This window comes from Cetorhinus maximus, chromosome 8, assembly GCF_964194155.1.
Source record: "Cetorhinus maximus chromosome 8, sCetMax3.hap1.1, whole genome shotgun sequence".
Classification (NCBI taxonomy): Eukaryota; Metazoa; Chordata; class Chondrichthyes; order Lamniformes; family Cetorhinidae; genus Cetorhinus; species Cetorhinus maximus.
Window position 1 is genome coordinate 72,505,446 of NC_135886.1, and position 19,169 is coordinate 72,524,614.

Here is a 19,169-nt window from a genome sequence, read left to right on the forward strand (position 1 = left end):
TTGGCCCCTCATCTGCTACCACCATCAAGAGTAGCTTTACCGATTGGCTTCCAGAGTGCACAGCTACCCTGCTTATGCCTTTGACTTGGATGTCTTTACCCATGTATGTTTTTAATTTGGCATCAGTTTCTTCTAAATTTAATTGGTGTTCCCCATAATTCAGATATCTGAAGGTATGTTCCCCAATTACTGTAGTGGAAGTCCAGTTCCATTCTAACAGGTTTGCCATTTACTTTCACTGTTACATGTATTGGTTCTGTCTTTCCAACCTTCAAATTAAACAATGAATAAATATCTGAATTTGTTGCTTCAGGCTCTTGAAAATTTGCCTGGCTCTTTCCTTGCACTGTTTCAATAAGTGTCCATTTCAATAACAGTAAATACATTCAATTTTTTTAAACTGCCAATCATTATAAGGCTGCTTGTTCCCACTTCTATTGCAATTATTCCTTGTTTTTGCTGCTAAGTCATTTCTTTTTATTTTTCTGCTAGCGGTGGCTGTTTCCCGCTTCTCAGCAGAGTCTTGCATTTTCACGTCCTTTTTGGCTGGGGCTTCGCACCCAACGTGGAGGATGGCACCATTTTGCGCTCCCTGTATGGCTTTTGAATCCCTCACTGCGCTTTCCATGGCCAGTGCTATTTCTAGCACCTCCTTAAAATCTAAATTTGTTTCCGACAGTAACCTCTCCTGTATCGTGTCCTCATTCACACCACACACTAAACGATCCCTGAGCAGGCCATTTAAAGACGTACCAAACTCTCAATGTTCTGTTAACTGCTTCAAAGTTACCACATAACAAGCAACTGTCTCCCCCGGGACTTTATTTCTTGAGTTATACTTGAACCGTTGCATCATAACCAAGGGCTTTGGCTGGTAATGGCCCTTCACGAGGTCCGGCAATTCATCAAACTTTTTTGAATCTGAGGCACTGGGTGCCGCCAAACTTCGAATCAAGCTGTGGGCTTTATTCCCACATGTAGATAAGAGGATCGCTCGCCTCTTCTCTTCTCCTGTAATCTTGCTTACTTGGAAAAAGAATGTGAGGCATTCAGTATAATGAGACCAAACATCTGCGGCTAGATCAAAAGGATCTTCCAAATTGCGGCATTCTAAGAGTGAATTGCTTCGACGATTTGAATGGAGCTTTTGCTTACAATTACTATGCGAGGTACAGCCCGATTTCATTTCTCTTGATTTCTTCCATTAATTTATTTTATTCTCTGCGCCAGTTTGTTGTATCCTCCTATTATCCTCGATTTATCCTCGCTTTATTAATGCTTTATCCTTACTTTATCTTCATTGCCAGTTTGTTGAGACTTGTGGATCCCAGTTGCACGCTTGTTGTGGGATGGCTGAGTTGGCACTATAGATAGAGTTGATCAGCAAACAATTCTTAGGTGGAAAACATTATGCTTATTTACTTACTACAGACTACTGACTACCGAGGTAGCCCGCGCTCCTCTTCTATTGGTTACACAAGATCATGTGATCTTCCTTTATAACTTTCTTCCTGAAGGCATACTACACGTGAGATTAAACCATAATTACCACAGAGATCTTTGCTTGGCCACAGTGAGCTAGCCATATTCTAGATTAATCTATTGTCACATATCTAAGAGTCACTCTGCAGGAATGTGGAATAATTTCTATGGACTTGTTTTTTGCAGGGTGCAGTGTCTGTCGACTCCATCACTGACCTGGATGACAATCAGTCACGATTGCTAGAAGCCCTTCAGCTCTCTCTACCAACGGAACTAGAAAGGAAAAGTGTAAGGAAGACCAAACAAAAGCTCAGTCTGAACCCCATCTTCCAGCAGGTCCCCAGAATAGTGCAGCAGTGTTGTCAGCACATCGAAAAATATGGTAAGCAGCAATAAACATCAACAATTCAATGAAAGTAAATATTCAATTTTGTGCTAACTGGAATATTCTAATACCATTTTGATTATCTGGCATTTCACATTTATTTTATCGGAAATTTAGGAGGTCCTGGTGGTCAGGGAGTAAATCTACTACCTGAACTTCAACCTCAGTGAGGAACAATGTGTGCGATGTAATAAGAAAAATGAAAAATGTTGGAAATACCCAGCAGGGCAGGCAGCACCTGTGGAGAGAAAGAGAATCAATGTTTCAAGTTGAGATGACTTTTGATCAGGTTCTAATGAAAGATCATTTCAACCTGAAACATTAACTCTGTCCTTCTCCACAGTGCTGCCTGATCTGCTGATTTGTTTTTATTTCACATTTCAGGCATCTGCAGTATTTTGCTTTTGTGTGGCATGTGTGACATCCTCATTGAAACCTGACCCCTGTTGCAGGCACACCTGCAGCCTGAGAGCAGGGTGGTCATGGATTTGCCAATGGCTATGAAGGTGACTGTGGCCATGAAATTTTTTCTTGTCAGACCTCTTCCATATTGGAGTGGGTGGCATCTCTAACATAGTTCACCATCCACTACTAGATAAAGATGTGCCAGGAGTGAGGAAAACATTGCGATCTCTTTTTCCAGAGAGTAGCAGGCAGAGCATGTACGTTGCTTTGGCAGGATTTTATTTTTATTCTTTCAGGGGATGTGGGCTTCACTGGCTGGGCCAGCATTTATTGCCCATCTCTAATTGCCCTTGGTGAGCTGCCTTTTTGAACTGCTGCAGTCCATGTGGTGTAGGTACACCCACAGTGCTGTTAGGGAGAGAATTCCAGGATTTTGACCCAGCGACACTGAGGGAACGGCGATATATTCCCAAGCCAGATGGGGGGTGGCTTGGAGGGAGAGGATAGTGGGCTTCTCCATGGTGCAGGGTGCCATTGACTGGACACATGTTACTTTGTACATGTTGCATATAAATGTTGGAATGTACCTCAACCACAGGAGATTCTGCTTCCTGAATGTGCAGCTGGTGCATGATCATGCTTAGCAAATCATGTAGGTAAATGCCCGATATCCTGACAACAGTCAAGATGACTGTCATCTGTGCCAGTCCACTATTTCCTCAGCATTTGAGCCACCATGTCAAACCAAAGGGTAGTTAGTGGGTTATCCGCAGAGCACCTTGCTATGACTGTCATGCGCAACCAAAGCACATGCAGGCAGCATGCATATACCAAGAGCCATTCTGCCCCACAGCACATTATTGAGCAGACCATTGGGGCTTAAACAATGCTTCCATTGACTGGTCCGCGTGAAGGCACAACCCATGCCTTCAGATATACAACAAGCGGCTGAGGGGAAAGAGGAGAAGGAAGACGAGGCAGCCAACATATCCCAGCCTGGATGTCCATGATTGGTTCATCTGATTACAGTACCCAGTGAACATACCACAATTTCCCATTCACGAACAGTTCCACACTTAATCTTCGCTCTGTTATTGACCATCACAATGTTCTGTTGGTTGAAGTAAAAGCTACCTCAAAACAAATATTCCAAACCAACTTTATCAAACAAACAATCCAATGTTCCGTACAAAAGTTTACTAATTACCCTTGTGTATTTCTTCAGTGCCTGTCTTGTGGGTGCCTTTGCCTGTCCTAGTGATTGTATGCAGTGCTACCCCAGTGGCTGCAGCATGGCTAGTGGAAGGCTGCAGTAGAGGAGACTTAAGATGGCCTTGAGGATGACCTGGAGCAGCTGTGGGTCTTGGAGACCTGGCTTTGGATTACACCATCTCAGCATGGGTAGCTGACTGGGAAAGCCTTGTGCCAAATTGGTGCTGACTGCGCCATGTCCTCTGACAGTGACTGCAGGCTTTCTGGCAGGCCTTCCAGCGTATTAAGCATTTCATTGTGCATCCCATCAGCCTTTTCCTGCACGCCACCTCACTAAAGTCCTTGTATGGAGTCCTCTCCTGCAGAAAACATGTGCTACTGTGCTCTTTGTGGAGCTGGCGTTAGCAAGTCTCTTTTCCCCGGCTCTGGCTGCAGGTTGTTTGTGCCCAGTGGCTCACTATGTGCAGGTCCCATCTCTATGCTTCCCTCCAAAGTATGTGCAATGTCACTTTCTAAGTTGGTGGCTATGGCTTGGATTTTTGTTCGCGAGTCAGGTGTGCAGAGTCAGGAGAATTCTCGGCTCCACAAATCCAACTTGTGAAAATGTTGCTGCCCAGATGTTGGATTTTGGGTCCAGGGGAGCGGGCTATATTAGAAATTGTGGCAAGCGAACCCAGATGTAGTGAGTCGGATTCTGGGTGCGGAGGAGGATTAGGAATGAGAATACCATCATTTTTAATCCTATCAGCCCCACTGCTGGCCACAGCCTCAGTCCTAGCTGCTCTGTTGCCATCATGTGGATGAGGGCATACAGCGGTGCCTGTCCTCTGCTGGTGAGCTGCTGCTGCCTTCAGTTATGCAGGTCCTTATCCTGCAAGATAGAGGTAAGTATCAGTGAATGCCATACGTTGATTTCGCGTGATGTGGCTGTCATGGGTAAGAGCTGGTAGTGTGGTCTAGCTGTGAGATGGGGGTGTGATGCTTGCAGTAATGCTAAGTGTGTGAGGGGCTGGTGAAGCTATGTATATTAGGTATGAGTCCTGTTTGATGGGAATGGTTGGTAGGTCAGAGGTGGGAATGCGGTGCATTGAGCAGTATCTCAAGCTAGTGGTGCAGATGTTGGAATGTTGCATTCGAAGAAGCATTCACTCTTGTGAGCTCATTCAGCTTCTTTTGGTACTGCATCCAGGTCCTTCAGCTACTGCTGAGTCTGAGTCAGATGAGGAGACTCTGGACTCGGTCATACCTCAGTTGCTGGAGCTGCAAAGACAAGCTCGGGAACATCAGGAAGGGATGTCCGCTGCACTCCTCACATTGCAAGACACAGTGGAGGAGTCCGTTCAGCTTCAGTCTGAGATGATAGCGCCGGCATGCCAAAACACCGAAGTCAACACTGGTACGATGGCAACTGCCATGGAGACCTTGGTCCAGGACATCGGTACTGCACTGCTGGGTGGACTGAACTCCATCGCTGATGCCACAGTTGGCCCCCAACAGTATCAACGTGAGAGGGGTGCGGGGAAGCTTGATCTCACTCCAGCTTCCCATTCTCCTCAAGGAGTCAGCCAGGAGCCCTCGGGCACCCATAGGAAGGAGAATCAGCAGGTGCACGCTCCGGGGTCATCCACCCAGGTGACTCAGGGAGTGTCCTGCCCATCCGAGTCCTCTTTTCCTGTGACCCCAGCAGCTCCAGCTCCACAGGCCGGGGAGGGTGTCACTGCCACACAACAGGACCCTGAAAGCAGGCCGGGGCCCTCCAGGTCTTGGCTCTCCAGAGGAGGCTCGTCAAGGTCATCACAGACAGGGCATAGCAATTAATAAGCTTCTTCCACCTCTGCTGTGGATGTCGAGGGAGCACCAAGTCGTAACAGCAGGGTTAGGAAGGTTAAGAAGATGTAGTTGCACAGCCTGGGCATGGATGTTAATCACTTGTACATAATGTTCACTATTGTAAATAAACTCTCAAGTGTGTCTCCCTGCCTGTGGCTCCTTGTTAGGAGTGTTGTGTCACTCAGATGTGAAAACTTGGTTTCTGCACAAGATAAAGGCAGGTGTCTCAGTCCAGGGCCTCTTTTCTGTGCAGTGTGTAACCTTCAGATCAAAGTGATGGTCCGGCTTCACACTCACTGGACACATCACTGATGCCTGCACCTCGATGGTGCTTCTCATTGCAGCCAGAATGTTGTGAGCAGGCGTTAGAGTTCTGACATTCTCTCTGTGTGCTCTCAGCACCTTTGAGCTGGGGCTGGCCCCCATCTCATCAGCATCTGTGACCAGTAATGCTGTGCTCCTGAAGGGGTCAGGTGCTGAAGTCTGACAAAAGATGAGGTACATTTAAAGTTTCACGGCTACATCTCCATGATATGACCCTGATCACAGAGCACAAGCGAGCTGCCCTCAGCCAGACAGGAGTCAGACATTCTCAGAGGTAATGTGAAGACCTATGGAGTGTCCTCACTACATGTCTTCATCATCCTCCTGGAATCAAGCAACTATTAGGGCCTCTGCTGCATCCCCATGACATGAACCTGAGTACTGAGAGTATGTGCCCTGCCATCAGCCACACAGGAGTCAAACGTTCACAGATGCAGGGTGAGTATGTCAGGACTGTCGTCACTGCATCTCATCATCATTATCCACGAATCTTGCAGCTATGAGGGCCTCCTGAGCATGCCTGCCTTGTTTGGTCAATGCGATGGCCACATTGCCGGCATCCTTGCCTTTGAGGACCTCAGCATCATTATCCCCTTTGACATCCTCTTCATCAGAAGAGACATGCAGCTCCTCAGTCTCCTCCTCAGCCAGGTCATCCCCCCTTTACAGAGCGAGGTTGTGGAGCATGCAACAAGTGACGATGATGCACGACTCCTTCTGGGCTATTGCAATGCTCCATCAGAACTGTTGAGGCACTGGAGCCTCATTTTCAAAATGCCTATCGTTTGCTTCACCAAAGTCCAGGTCATGGTATGATCCTTGTTGTACCATCGCTCTGCTGCACTCCGAGGCCGCCGCATGGGTGTCATCAACAAACTCCTCTGTGGGTAGCCCTTGTCCCCGAGGAGCCATCCCTGCAGCCTCTGTGGACCCTGGAAGATGTCAGGGATCTGAGACTTGCTAAGGATGTAGAAGTCATGGTCCCTGAGAATTGTGCGCAGGCCTGTAGGATGTGTTTGTGGTGGTCGCACACCAGCTGAACATTCAGCGAATGGAAGCCCCTGTGTTTGACTTAGTTGACTTCCTGTTGTCATGGAAATCTAAGCACCACATGAGTGCAGTCGATGACACCATGCACCTGTGATCTGCGCAAATCCCAGCGCTCTTGCTTCCTGGCTTTCCTGATCCCAGGTGAAATGCACAAAATTCTATGCCTTCACCAAGATGGCGTCTGTGACCTCCTGGTTACACTTGTGTGTGGAGGCTTGCAAGACCTCGCACAGGTCAGTGGAGCCCTGCAAGGAGTCACTGGCTTAAAAATTGAGCGCCGGCGTCACTTTCATGGCCATTGGCAGTGGATGCCCTCCATGCCCCTATGGTGCCAAATCCTGCAGCAGGTAGCATATGTGAGCGATCAGTTCCCTAGACATGCGCAGTCTTCGGGGTGACACTGGTTCTCGGTCACCTGCAGGAATGACAAGCACTGTCTGTAGACCCTGGGTCTAGTGAGGAACCTACGAGCGACTGCTCACTATGGATCTCCAGCTGTGTGCGCAGCAGGCCCTGCCGCTCCTTCATCTTGAGGGAGGTGCTCCCCACTTTGCCGAGCCAGGCGCCTCCGCCACTCTCTGCTCCCTGTAAGCCATGAGGCATACCGCTAAATCACCAGGCTCCATGATCCTGATGTCCTCCTCCTGCAGGATCAAAGAGAGAGACACATGGATTAGCACAGGTGTCCTAAGAACCTCTCTTGGTTAAGTCTGAAGGCCCCTTCATGCACACAGGAGAGTGCTGGGCACCACTTGGATGCCCAGTATGTAGTGTGCTCATTGGCTGTCTGAAACCCCACCCACCTCCACCCCACTCCACTTGACCGATTGGCGACAGCTTCAGCCACTGGACTGCATGCTGTGCTCTCAGCTCAGGCACAGGCATTCTCCTATCCCACACTGGAAGGCTGCACTGTTAGCTTGAACTATTATGGATACTGATCCAAGCCTTAATAAAAACATTGCAAGAGGCTGTGAGCGCCTCCACCAGTGACTGCTCCATGGCCACCTTTCTCAAGGAGATTGTACAACTTGCCCAGTCGGCCAATTGCTCTGCTGCCCCCTAAAGCGCACATTCATTTGCAGCCTGCGTCCGAGGGGTGAAAAGTTCTGGACATTTGGTGGCACTTTCATGCTTTTGCATTGTTTGATTGGGCAGAAAAGCTTCAGAGGCCCAACTCCAAGCGTGTCAACGGTGCTGCAGCTGAACAGTGTCAGCTGTGGAAGAATGCTCACCTTTGACAAGCTTTTCCAAGTACATGGCCGCTTCCCTCACCGCCCCCCCACACCCCCCAATCCACTCACCCTGCCTCTCAGCATGTGCTTGAGGATTTCCTTCAGTCTGTCTGTGCTGCTTTGCCCCCTACCCCCAACTGATCTCTCCTCCCTCCTCCCCCCTCCCCGCTCCCCAAAACCCCGGCCTTGCCCACACTGGAGCCCTTGTCCTGGCACCGCACTGAAAACCAGCCAGGAAAAAGTGACTACCTGTGCCCCCCCACCGAATGCTCGGCACCTCTTCTTTGGTGTCGTGTGGGTGATGCTCGTGAGCACTGCGGAAAGTTGTGTGCGCTTGCCTCCAAGTTCCCCTCAAAATTCATTCACCAGGTGCACATGTTTGGAAGGTAGTCATAGAGCACACCATTTTGAAGTCATGCCGACATGGACGGTAAATGTGACTTGGTGGGGATGATTCCAGAAAGTGGGGCTTACACTTACGTGCAGATGTATTAAAATGACGTTCCTGACGTGCAGCGGTGGGAAACGCGCCCACAAATGCCAGGTGGAGCAGACGATCCCAAACTGGTTTCACGCCGGCAGAGTTTTGGCTTTCCTTGTCCTTGACGCCCGATGTCAATGGGGCTGGAAAATTCTGACTAAAACTTATAAAAACTATTGTGTCAATAGAAATCCTTTTTATTGCCTTCCATGCCTTTCTTCCAAATTTTTCCTTGCATGCCGCCTTAACTTTTTTTTATCTCCTTTCTTTTAGCTTTTTTATATTTACATTTGTTATAACTTTTATATTTGTTATCTGCCTTGTGAGCACAAATTTTAATCCAGCCTCCCCGTCCACCCATGGGACCCAGCCTTTGATACACTCCCTCCTCATCTTACTGGAATATACTTGATTTGTCGCTATTTCATTTCCTATTTACATTTTTTCCATTGTTAATTAATGGTTCTATTTGACTATTTTTCATTCCATTTAATCTATCCAAGGTACTTATTTATCTCACTATAATTTATTTTTGCAAATAGAAGTACCCTTGTCTTAAATTTTTCTTTTCCTTTTTCAATTCCTGTACTGAGTCTAATTATATTTTGGTGTTCCAGGTTGTTTGCAAATATTCTCCTACTTTTAGGCAGCCAACTGGTTCTGCTTCATTACCCAGAACCAGGTGAAGTACTGCCCCCTGTGTTTGAGACCGACTGAGAAATCAGTTTTGAACATGAAACAAAACAACCTTTTATTTTCCCATAAATATGTTCCCTATAATAGTGAGTGTTTGGATAATTAAATTGTCTAATATTTATGACTACTATTAATGCTTGCCTCTTTGAATTTTTTAGAAATTTCCTTTCCCCGGTTGGTGGTCTCTCATGAATATAACTAATCCATTGTTATTCTGCAGCTTCATTCAAAGCAATTCTGTTTGACTCAATTTTCTAGTTAACTTCTTAAAATCTACTGCCATGATATTGGGGGAGAAATTTGCTTGTGTAGCACTGCTTCAACTGATGCTATGCTGACTTACATCAATTCCCCAGTTCAGGCAGCACCTTGGGCCACAACCTGTATGAATTTCCCTGTTGATATTATTGAAGAACTCTGTGTTGGCCACACAGTTAGCAGCCTGTGGCACCACTTGTCCCCAGGAAATCGGTGAAAGTCTGGCTCGAGGTGCAACACAAACAACCTTCTCCCCCATTATCTTTTATTAATACCACAACCCCTCCACTCCTGCTCATTCCCTATCCTTACCTAAAGTTTTCACCCAGGAATAATTAATTGCAAATCTTGACCCAAGTGCATTCATGTTTCAGTTGTCGCTATTGTGTCATGATTCTTGGGCGGGATTTACTCAGCTGTTCTACCGGACTCTCGCTTTGGTTCCAGTGCAAACCTACCCTACCAGAGCAGCTCAGAGAGAGCCAGGATCCAGATATGCTGGGTACTGGCCTTAATTGGGATTTTTACTCCATCTTGTAAGGGCACAATCTCTGCCTGCCATTTACAAAGCCATTTTTATTGAGCGAACATAGATTCCCTTCATAGTAGATTCCTGCTACCCCACCAACCAGGGATCAGCATGACACTGAAGGCTGGTACATCCTATGGGATGAGATGCACTATTCTTCAGAAGATTAAACAAGTCTCACCTGAGGGGAATCAGACCACTGAAGATGGTGAGCATTCTTAATTTACTTTTACAGTGATCTGGAGGATTGTGTGTGGTCTCTGGAATGGGATGCTTGGGCAACCTCCTTCCCAGTTATGGCTAGGCATTGAAATAGCATGGGCTCCATGCAAAGGAGGTATCCTCGCAGTCACCCTACAGCCCGCTGGAATTCTGGTCCATACACTATCATAGCCCAGGAAATGAGAAGATTTTATATTTTAACCACTAAATCTTTTTTTATATATATCTTATTTGTATCTTATATTCAGGGTTGTTATGCATATGATTTAGTTTGGATACCATTGGTATGATTTTGTTTGTTTTCTGTATTATGATTTTTCTTTTTATACTATGTTCTCCTCCCTATTAACCTCTTCCAACTTTTCTACTTTCTTAATTTCTAAATATCTAAAGCTTATTTCTGTTTCCAAGCTGCTTACTCTACCACTTTTCCCCATAAATATAAATTGAATTTTAAAAACGTTCAGTTTATTTCTTTAAAATGTAAAAGGGAGTATAGTATGTTACAGGAAAGAAGAGGTAGTGGTTAATATTTTTGCAAGTTCTATGGAATATTAGATGCTGCCAGCTTTTTGTGAGTATTAATGATTTCTGAAGCTCACCTGTCAAAAGTTACATTTTTAAATTTGGTATTTATTTTATCTCAGGTCTTCAAACTGTTGGTATTTTCCGAGTTGGAAGTTCCAAGAAAAGGGTTCGACAGGTAAAGAATTCAAATCCTATGAAGTACATTTCAAGTGAGATGGATTCCAGATAATATAAGCCAGTCTTCTGTCCAAAACAAATCCATTTATTTTACACTATCTTGTATGTTACGAGGGTATCTACACCACAGTGTTAGAACTTAAAATGCAAGAGCTAATAGAGCAAATGAGAGGCCAAGTCTCTCAAAGTCTATGTCTAGGTACCCCACTAGAACAGTGGGTAGCTATGCAATTTTATAATCAAGCAAAAATCAAAGCTATACCCTCTCATACTCTCTGTTGAGTGAAGGATTCAACTGGACTAACAACAGGAATTCCACCAAGTGATAGGGATATTAAGCATTTACAGCATGGTAAATGGTATCAGGGCTTATCACACCAACCCCATTACCTTCATAAAAAGGAAGGGCTTCAGTTCAGAAAATCAGATAACGTGAATGAAGGCATTCATTTGGTTCATCTTAACTCATCTATCCAGAGTGACTGAAAAGCCCCATAACTGCAACATCAACTTAAATGTTCAAACAGATCCCATTTTCATTGGAGTGAGATATGTTTCTTGTAGTGTGAGACTTACAATTTATAAGAGTAGACACAAATGCTCATAAAAGATGGATAAGGTCTGTGGAGTTGTCAAGCTGCCAAGTTATTTAAATCCCCTGCCCTTTAAATTTTGAAAAAAACTAGCCTGCCAGCCTGAATTGAAGAAATCAATACTTGTAGTTTCAGTAGCTATTTGTTGACATAACCTAAGGGCTATCATTATAGTATTATTACTGCTTGATTGCTTCTACAACCTATCATTATCACAGTGGGGGCTTTAGGTTTACTGTTTGATTAACAGCTCCAAGGGGGTTTAAGGGCTTAGCTGTCTTTGATGTGGGACTATAAATACAAATGTTTGCTTTTATAATGAATTAAGTATTTGTTTAGATTCAAATGTATTGAATGGGCTTTTATCAATGTGAATTTTTTTAAATAGTGCAGTCTGTAATAGATGCGTAGAACTTTATTTCTCTTGGCATGGGTCCTGAGGTCTGTCCATTGTAGGTACTAGGTGAGTTGGCATGGAGGGTGTCAGGGCAAAGGGTGGTGTATGGGGAGTCATGTGTTGGTATAATTTGGCACTAAGTTGGCATAGGAGCTATAAGGTGCCATGGGGATGTGTGGGGGATCATGCATTGGTGTGAGTTAGCACTAATTTGCCATAGGGGCTATAAAGGGCCGAGGGAGGAGTGGGGACATAGTTTGGCATGGAAAGTATGAGGGGCATGAGGATGGGTAAAGGCGCATGGGTTGGCATGGAGGGTATGAGGGGCCATTGCGGGTGGGTGGGGGAATAGATTGGCATGAGTAGGCATGGTTATGGGGAGTGGGTGGGAAGGGTGAGGGGATGTGAGGATTGAGGTTTAGGGTGCATAATATTCAACCACACAACTGGGATTAAAGCTCAAAGCAATGAGGTGGGCCTTCTAACCAGCCCACCTAGGCACTCGGCAGCCCCTGTGCTGCCTCCGAATTGTTTTCGAGGATGGTAGGCCTGACTCCAACACCTGCCTCCTCGTCCCCAGAATGAAGTTTCCAATATCCAGGGCACTATCTCCTGAGGTGGGTGCAGTGAGCCAGGAAATTTCCCAACTCTGTGCACCTGCCTCGTGAGCGAGAATCCAGGCCTGAGGCATGTAAAGAGATTATCACAACAGTTGGGAAAAAAGCTGGATAATAGAGCTAGGTTTTAAGGAGTATGCTAAAGGAGAAAAGCAGAGTGGAGAGGCTGGCAAGGGAATTCCAGAGTACAGGGCCTTGGCATGGTCACCAATAATGAAACAATTAATTTTTTTTTAAAAATTCATTCATGGGATATGGGCTTTGCTGGCTGGGCCAGCATTAATTGCCTATCTCTAGTTGCCCTTGAGAAGGTGGTGGTGAGCTGCCTTCTTGAACCATGTGGTGTAGGTACACCCACAGTGCTGTTAGGAAGGGAGTTCCAGGATTTTGACCCAGCGACAGTGAAGGAACGGCGATATATTTCCAAGTCAGGATGGTGAATGACTTGGAGTGGAACTTCCATGTGGTGGTGTTCCCATCTATCTGTTGCCCTTGCCCTGCTAGATGGTATTGGTCGTGGGTTTGGAAGGAGCTGTTGAAGGAACCTTGGTGAAATGCTGCAGTGCATCTTGTAGGTGGTACACACTGCTGCTAATGTGCATTGGTGGTGCAGGGAGTGAATGTTTGTGGATGCCAATCAAGTGGGCTGCTTTGTTCTGGACGGTGCGAAGCTTCTTGAGTGTTGTTGGAGCTGCACTTATCCAGGCACATGGGGAGTATTCCATCACACTCCTGACTTGTGCCTTGTAGATGGTGGACAGGATTTGGGGAGTCAGGAGGTGGGTTACTCATCGCAGGATTCCTAGCCTCTGACTTGCTCTTGTAGCCACAATGTTTACATGGCTAGTCCAGTTCAGTTTCTGGTCAATGGTAACCCTTCAGGATGTTGATAGTGGGGGATCAGGGGAGTCAGGGATGTCACAGATGCTCAAGAGGCTAGAATTAGAGGAACTCAGATATCTTGGAGGGGTTTTGGGGCTGGAAGAGATTACAAAGATGGGGAAGGACGAGGCCATGAGGGATTTGAAAAAAGGATGAGAACTTTAATGACAGAGTGCTGCTTAACCGTGAGCCGATGTACGTCAGTGAGCCCAGGGGTGATGTGTGTACAGGACTTGGTGTGAGTTAGATAATGGGTAGTAGTTTTGATGACCTCAAGTTTACAGATGTTATAACATGGTAGAAGGTACAAAAGATGATCACAATCTGTTGCATGACTTTTCAAAGCAAAGACGGGAAACCACGAAGCAAGGCAGGTCAAATATGAAGAATCTGCCTTAGGAAGTGAAATGCAACCGGTAGGTAAAAAGAAATCACTAATATGGTGTGATATTGACCAATACAAACTGTGGATCCAAGGTTTGATCCTTGGTCTTTGCTGAGTTAATGAATCTCAACTAAAAGACCAACAGATTAAGGAGAACAAAAAAATAGTCAAGGATTTGGCTGAAGGTAAGGTCGGGCTCTGTTGTAATCTCACTGTGAGGAAATAGCCTGAAAAATGATGAGCTTCAGAAATAGCTGCCACTTGGGCAAGGTTTTGGAATGTGTGTCACTGTCTTCAATAGAGAAGAGGTAGTTTGGGGGTAATGGACGGGGGAGGGGTGGGGAGGGGGTGGGGGGAGTTGAAAATCAGGAAGAATATTGGAGGAGGCAAAATAAAACATCCAAAAAATGTTAATCTAATCACATCAGGATGTGAGTATGTTTTGTGATATTCAATCTAAACCATTTGTGACTGACCAATAAGGTGACCTGTGAACAAATTGGCTAATAGAACTTGGCACTAAGAACTTCTATTTCAAACGAGTATTTTTTAATGAATTGATGCTGTGGTACTATGGGGAATACTAATTATTTAATCCTATAAACAAGTTATTTGCTTGTGCCTTTCAGCTGCGGGATGAGTTTGATCAAGGTTTGCAAGTAGTTTTGGATGAAGAGCACAATGTCCATGATGTGGCAGCTTTGCTGAAAGAATTCCTGCGGGACATGCCAGACCCTCTTCTCCCCAAGGAACTCTACTCAGCCTTCATCAACACTATGTGTAAGTGAGATGAAACCACTTAGCTCGCAGCAATACTGACAGCAAAACAACTTAGCCAGATATTTCCATTTTAACACATTCCATTTCCTTCAAATGGAGATTTTAAAAATTGTGGTGCGGGATTGGGGGTGGGTTTCCAGGTCTAAGCAGTGCTGATTAATCTAGGCTGAGATTGCATTTGGAGTTTTACAGTTGGTTTCAATACCCTGGGCTAAAAAGTGGGAAATCAGCTTGTGTTCCTGCTTTCGATTACTATTTGGTGTCCTCTTCTGGAATATGCATGTTTGTTGATGTCAGAAAAAGATCAGATCAGGATTGACTCAGATGCTATCCATAGTTGAATAGTCTACAGATAATTTTCAAGGTTCACAAAGAAAGAATGGTTACTTGACCCTTGTGCCAGAAGACAACCAATACCAGAAGTGTCCTCTGGCATATGATAGTGACTTCATGAGAAGAGGGGTTGGGCGTTCTTTTAGGGGAAAAAAAAACATTTTGATGCTACGTCTACCAAAATGGTACATACATTCCTCCTATATCACTTCATGCTGAACTGTTGCTCTCAGCTCTGATGCTGTGAGAAGATTGGTCAGGGAGAGACATTTTAGGCCGGATTTTCATGAAGGAGATGGAAAGTGTGAGTTGGGAAAGTTCTCTACTCGACAAACCTGCCTGCCATACCTTCATTCCTGGAAGGTGGGAGCGGGATGGAGTCAGACCCGCCACCTCCAGAGACAAGCCTGAGGCTGCAACAGAGACAGGCGGATGGCAAAGCTAGCAGGCTAGAAAGCCCACCTCCATTTACAGGAATGTCAACCTAGTTGTAATCATGACTGTTTGGTCCCTCAAACCTTCATGCTTACCCTCCCTCAGCTCCCATGCTCCCTCCATTGCCCCTCATAATTTCTATTCCCGCTATGCCTCCCACATGTTCCATGTCCCTTCCATGTCCCCAATGCATCCTCCCTACTCATTCTTCCAGTATCTATTATGTACAGATCCAGTGAACCATTGGCAAGTCTGACAACATATGAACTAGGAGCAGGAGTAGGCCACTCAGCCCTACAAGCCTGCTCCGCCATTTAATAAGATCATGGATGATCTGATTGTAACCTCCCGCCTACCCCTGATAACCTTTCACCCCCTTGTTAATCAAGAATCAATCTAGCTCTGCCGTAAAAGTATTCAAAGACTCTGCTTCCACTGCCTTTTGAGGGAGAGAGTTCCAAAGACTCATGACCCTGTGAGAGAAAAAATTCTACTCATCTCTGTTTTAAATGAGTGACCCCTTATTTTTAAACCGTGACCCCCCTAGTTCTAGATTCTCCCACAACAGGAAACACCCTCGCCACGTCCATTCTGTCAAGACCCCTCAGGATCTTAAAGGTTTCGATCAAGGCACCTCTTACTCTTCTAAACTCCAATGGATACAAGCCTAACCTGTCCAACCTTTCCTCCTAAGGCAATCTGCCCATTCTTGGTATTAGCCTAGTAAATCTTCTCTGAACTGCTTCTCACGCATTTACATATCTCTTTAAATAAAGAGACCAGTACAGTACTCCAGGTATGGTTTCACCAGTGCCCTGTACAACTGAAGCATAGCTTCCCTACTTTTGTATTCAATTCCCCTCGCAATAAATCATAACATTCTATTAGCTTTCCTAATTACTTGCTGTACCTATATTCTAGCCTTTTGTGGTTCATGCACTGGGACACTCAGATCCTCTGAATCTCAGAGCTCTGGAATCTCTCACCATTTCGATAATATGTTTCTTTTTTATTCTTTCTACCAAAAGGGACAATTTCATATTTGCCCACATTATACTCCATTTGCCAGGCCTTTGCCCTGAAATTCATCTGAAACTGACAACATAGGCAGAGGCTTTGAAAATCTCCTTTTAACAAAACTGCTCAGCTTATAACCTCTTAAAAGTGTCAATTAACCACAGCCATTCATAGTATCAATGTTAAAAGCTTTCATTCACTCCAGACCACTTAATCTTGTGTAAATAAACACAAAGGCATTGAAATACCACGTTAAAGACATAGTAACTTATTACAAGATAATGAAGTTGTCACTCAAACAAATCTTGCAGTCCCCTTTTCTACTGTGTAAACAGTGCATGCTGTATCTGTAGAAGCAGGATGAACAGATCGTCCAGCATCTGTCTTTCCAGATGGCCTTGTTATAAATGCTTGGCTAAGCCCCATAATGCACTTAGCTCAGCAGGAAATGTTGACACAGCCTACAGGGGAGTAAAACCTTTATTTGATTGTCACTTTTATTATCTCGTGATAACCTGACCTTTCTTTGAAGAGTTTATTTTCAATACCTGTGTGTTTATTTGCACAAGATTGAGAGGTATAAAGTGGATAATAGCTTTTTTCTTTGATACTATGAATTGCTGTGATTGTTTGACAGCTTTATGAGAAGGTAAGAGGGGCAGTGTATTTCAAAGGAAATCTTAAATGGCTGTTTTTGTTTTTTGGTTCCTGACTCAAGACTAGAATTCCCTTACAGTTCACAACTCCTCTGAGGTGCCATGAACCATGTCTGCTAACAGAGTAGGTTCAACTTAATCAAAATTGCAGGGAGATTTGAAGTGCCCACCCCCACAATGGAGCCAGTAAGGAAAGGAGTGCTGCATGTGGGCTGCCTATTCGCACCCTTATCCCACGCTGGCAAAAATTGACCAAAATGGGAATCATGGAATCGAGTCCTACCCACCATTTTTGAAGGCTTCCCCACTTGGCTTGACTCCACGAAAATCAGGGCTTTTACCTCTTTTTAAACTTTTGCCCAGCAGGTGTCTTTCCGGAAATGCTTTAAAATTGCTTATAACTTTTCTTAGTTTTTCTTTATTTGCTTTCCTAGGGTTTCAGAGACTTCAACAAGGATACAACCTCATATGTGTTTTAGTTCTTGAAGCCTTACCTGCACCAGCTTGAACAACAGATATTGAAGAATTTAATCTTATCAAAGTATCCGTTAAAATGGTGGTCACTGTGTTTCTAAAATGTTAAATATCTTAAATTTGGATGCAGAGGTTACTTGCTCCTATAGTAAATAACACATGGGAAACAGAGATAAAAACAAAAAGCTACTGCGGATGCTGGAAATCCAAAACAAAAACAGAATTACCTGGAAAAACTCAGCAGGTCTGGCAGCATCGTTCTGTTGAAGGGTCATGTGGACTCGAAACGTCGACTCTTTTCTTCTCCACCGACGCTGCCAGACCTGCTGAGTTTTTCCAGGTAATTCTGTTTTTGTACATGGGAAACAGAGTTGTAATACTTGTATAATAGAAGGTACTCTTCTGAAATTGGGGTTAAGACACAATGGAGTTTACTAATACTGATCACAGCTAATAATGATTAGTCAGATGAGCAAACTGACCGTAGCACCCTGGTACAGGGAACCATTCAAGTGGGGGGAGAAAAGAGCAATGTAGTTGTAATCGGGCATAGTATAGTTAGGGGAATAGATACTGTTTTCTGTAGCCAGGATCGAGAGTCCCAAAGGCTGTGTTGCCTACCTGGTGCCAGGGTTAAGGATGTCTCATCTGGGCTGCAGAGGAACTTGGAGTAGGAGGGGAAAGATCCAGTTGTTGTGGTCCATGTAGGTACCAATGATATAGGTAGAGCAAGGAAAGAGGTTCTGTTGAGGGAATATGAGCAGCTAGGGGCTAAATTAAAAAGCAGAACCAAAAAGGTAATAATCTCCGGATTACTACCTGAGCCACGAGCTAACAGGGTCAATAAGATTAAAGAGGTAAACGCGTGGCTCAAAGATTGGTGTGGGAGAAATGGGTTTGAATTCATGGGACATTAACGTCAGTACTGGGGAAAGAGGGAGCTATTCCGTTCGGACGGGCTCCACTTGAATCATGCTGGGACCAGTGTCCTGGTGAATCGCATAACTAGGGTTGTAGATAGGGCTTTAAACTAAATAGTTGGGGGGAAGGCTCAGCTGCATGGAAATGTAAAAAATCAAAGTTTAAGGAGAGGGTAAGAGTGCAGGTTAGTGACGAGGCTGATTGTTACCAAAAAGTGAAAGGAAGGGACAGAGTGTGTGAACGCCATATTGCACCAAAGAATCATATAAGAGTAGGGAAAATTGACAATAGGGCAAACTTAAAGGCTTCGTATCTCAATGCGTGTAGCATTCGGAATAAAACTAATGAGTTAACAGCGCAAATAGAGATAAATAGGTATGATTTGGTGGCGATTACTGAGACGTGGTTACAGGGAGAACAGGTTTGGGAGTTGAATATCCAAGGATACTCAGTGTTTCGGAAGCATAGGCAGGAAGGAAAAGGAGGTGGTGTGGCTTTGTTTTTAAAGGAAGAGATCAGTGCTATAGTGAGGAATAATATAGGCACTGGAGAGCAAGACGTAGAGTCAGCCTGGGTAGAAATAGGAAATATCAAGGGAAAGGAGTCCCTGGTGGGAGTAATCTATAGGTCCCCAAACAGTAGTTCAGCAGTAGGGCACAGTATAAACCAGGAAATACTGGGAGCATGTAAGAAAGGCACAGCAATAATCATGGGTGATTTTAATATGCATATAGACTGGACTAATCAAATTGGCAAGGGTAGCCTCGAGGGAGAGTTCATAGAGTGTATTAGAGATTGTTTCTTGGAGCAATACGTTGTGGAACCAACCAGCTATTCTGGATTTGGTTTTGTGTAATGAGATGGG

General features: G+C 44.8%; 1 protein-coding gene across 3 annotated transcripts in view; it reads left to right on the top strand.

The window, feature by feature from the left end:
- Positions 1-19,169, top strand: part of arhgap36 (Rho GTPase activating protein 36) — a 310,907-nt gene that overhangs the window by 257,089 nt on the left and 34,649 nt on the right. For all 3 annotated transcript variants that reach the window (XM_078547031.1, XM_078547030.1, XM_078547032.1), the window contains exons 5-7: positions 1,669-1,864; positions 10,757-10,812; positions 14,318-14,468. In XM_078547031.1, coding sequence (XP_078403157.1) covers positions 1,669-1,864; positions 10,757-10,812; positions 14,318-14,468 — 403 coding nt within the window. The remainder of the gene's footprint in view (positions 1-1,668; positions 1,865-10,756; positions 10,813-14,317; positions 14,469-19,169) is intronic.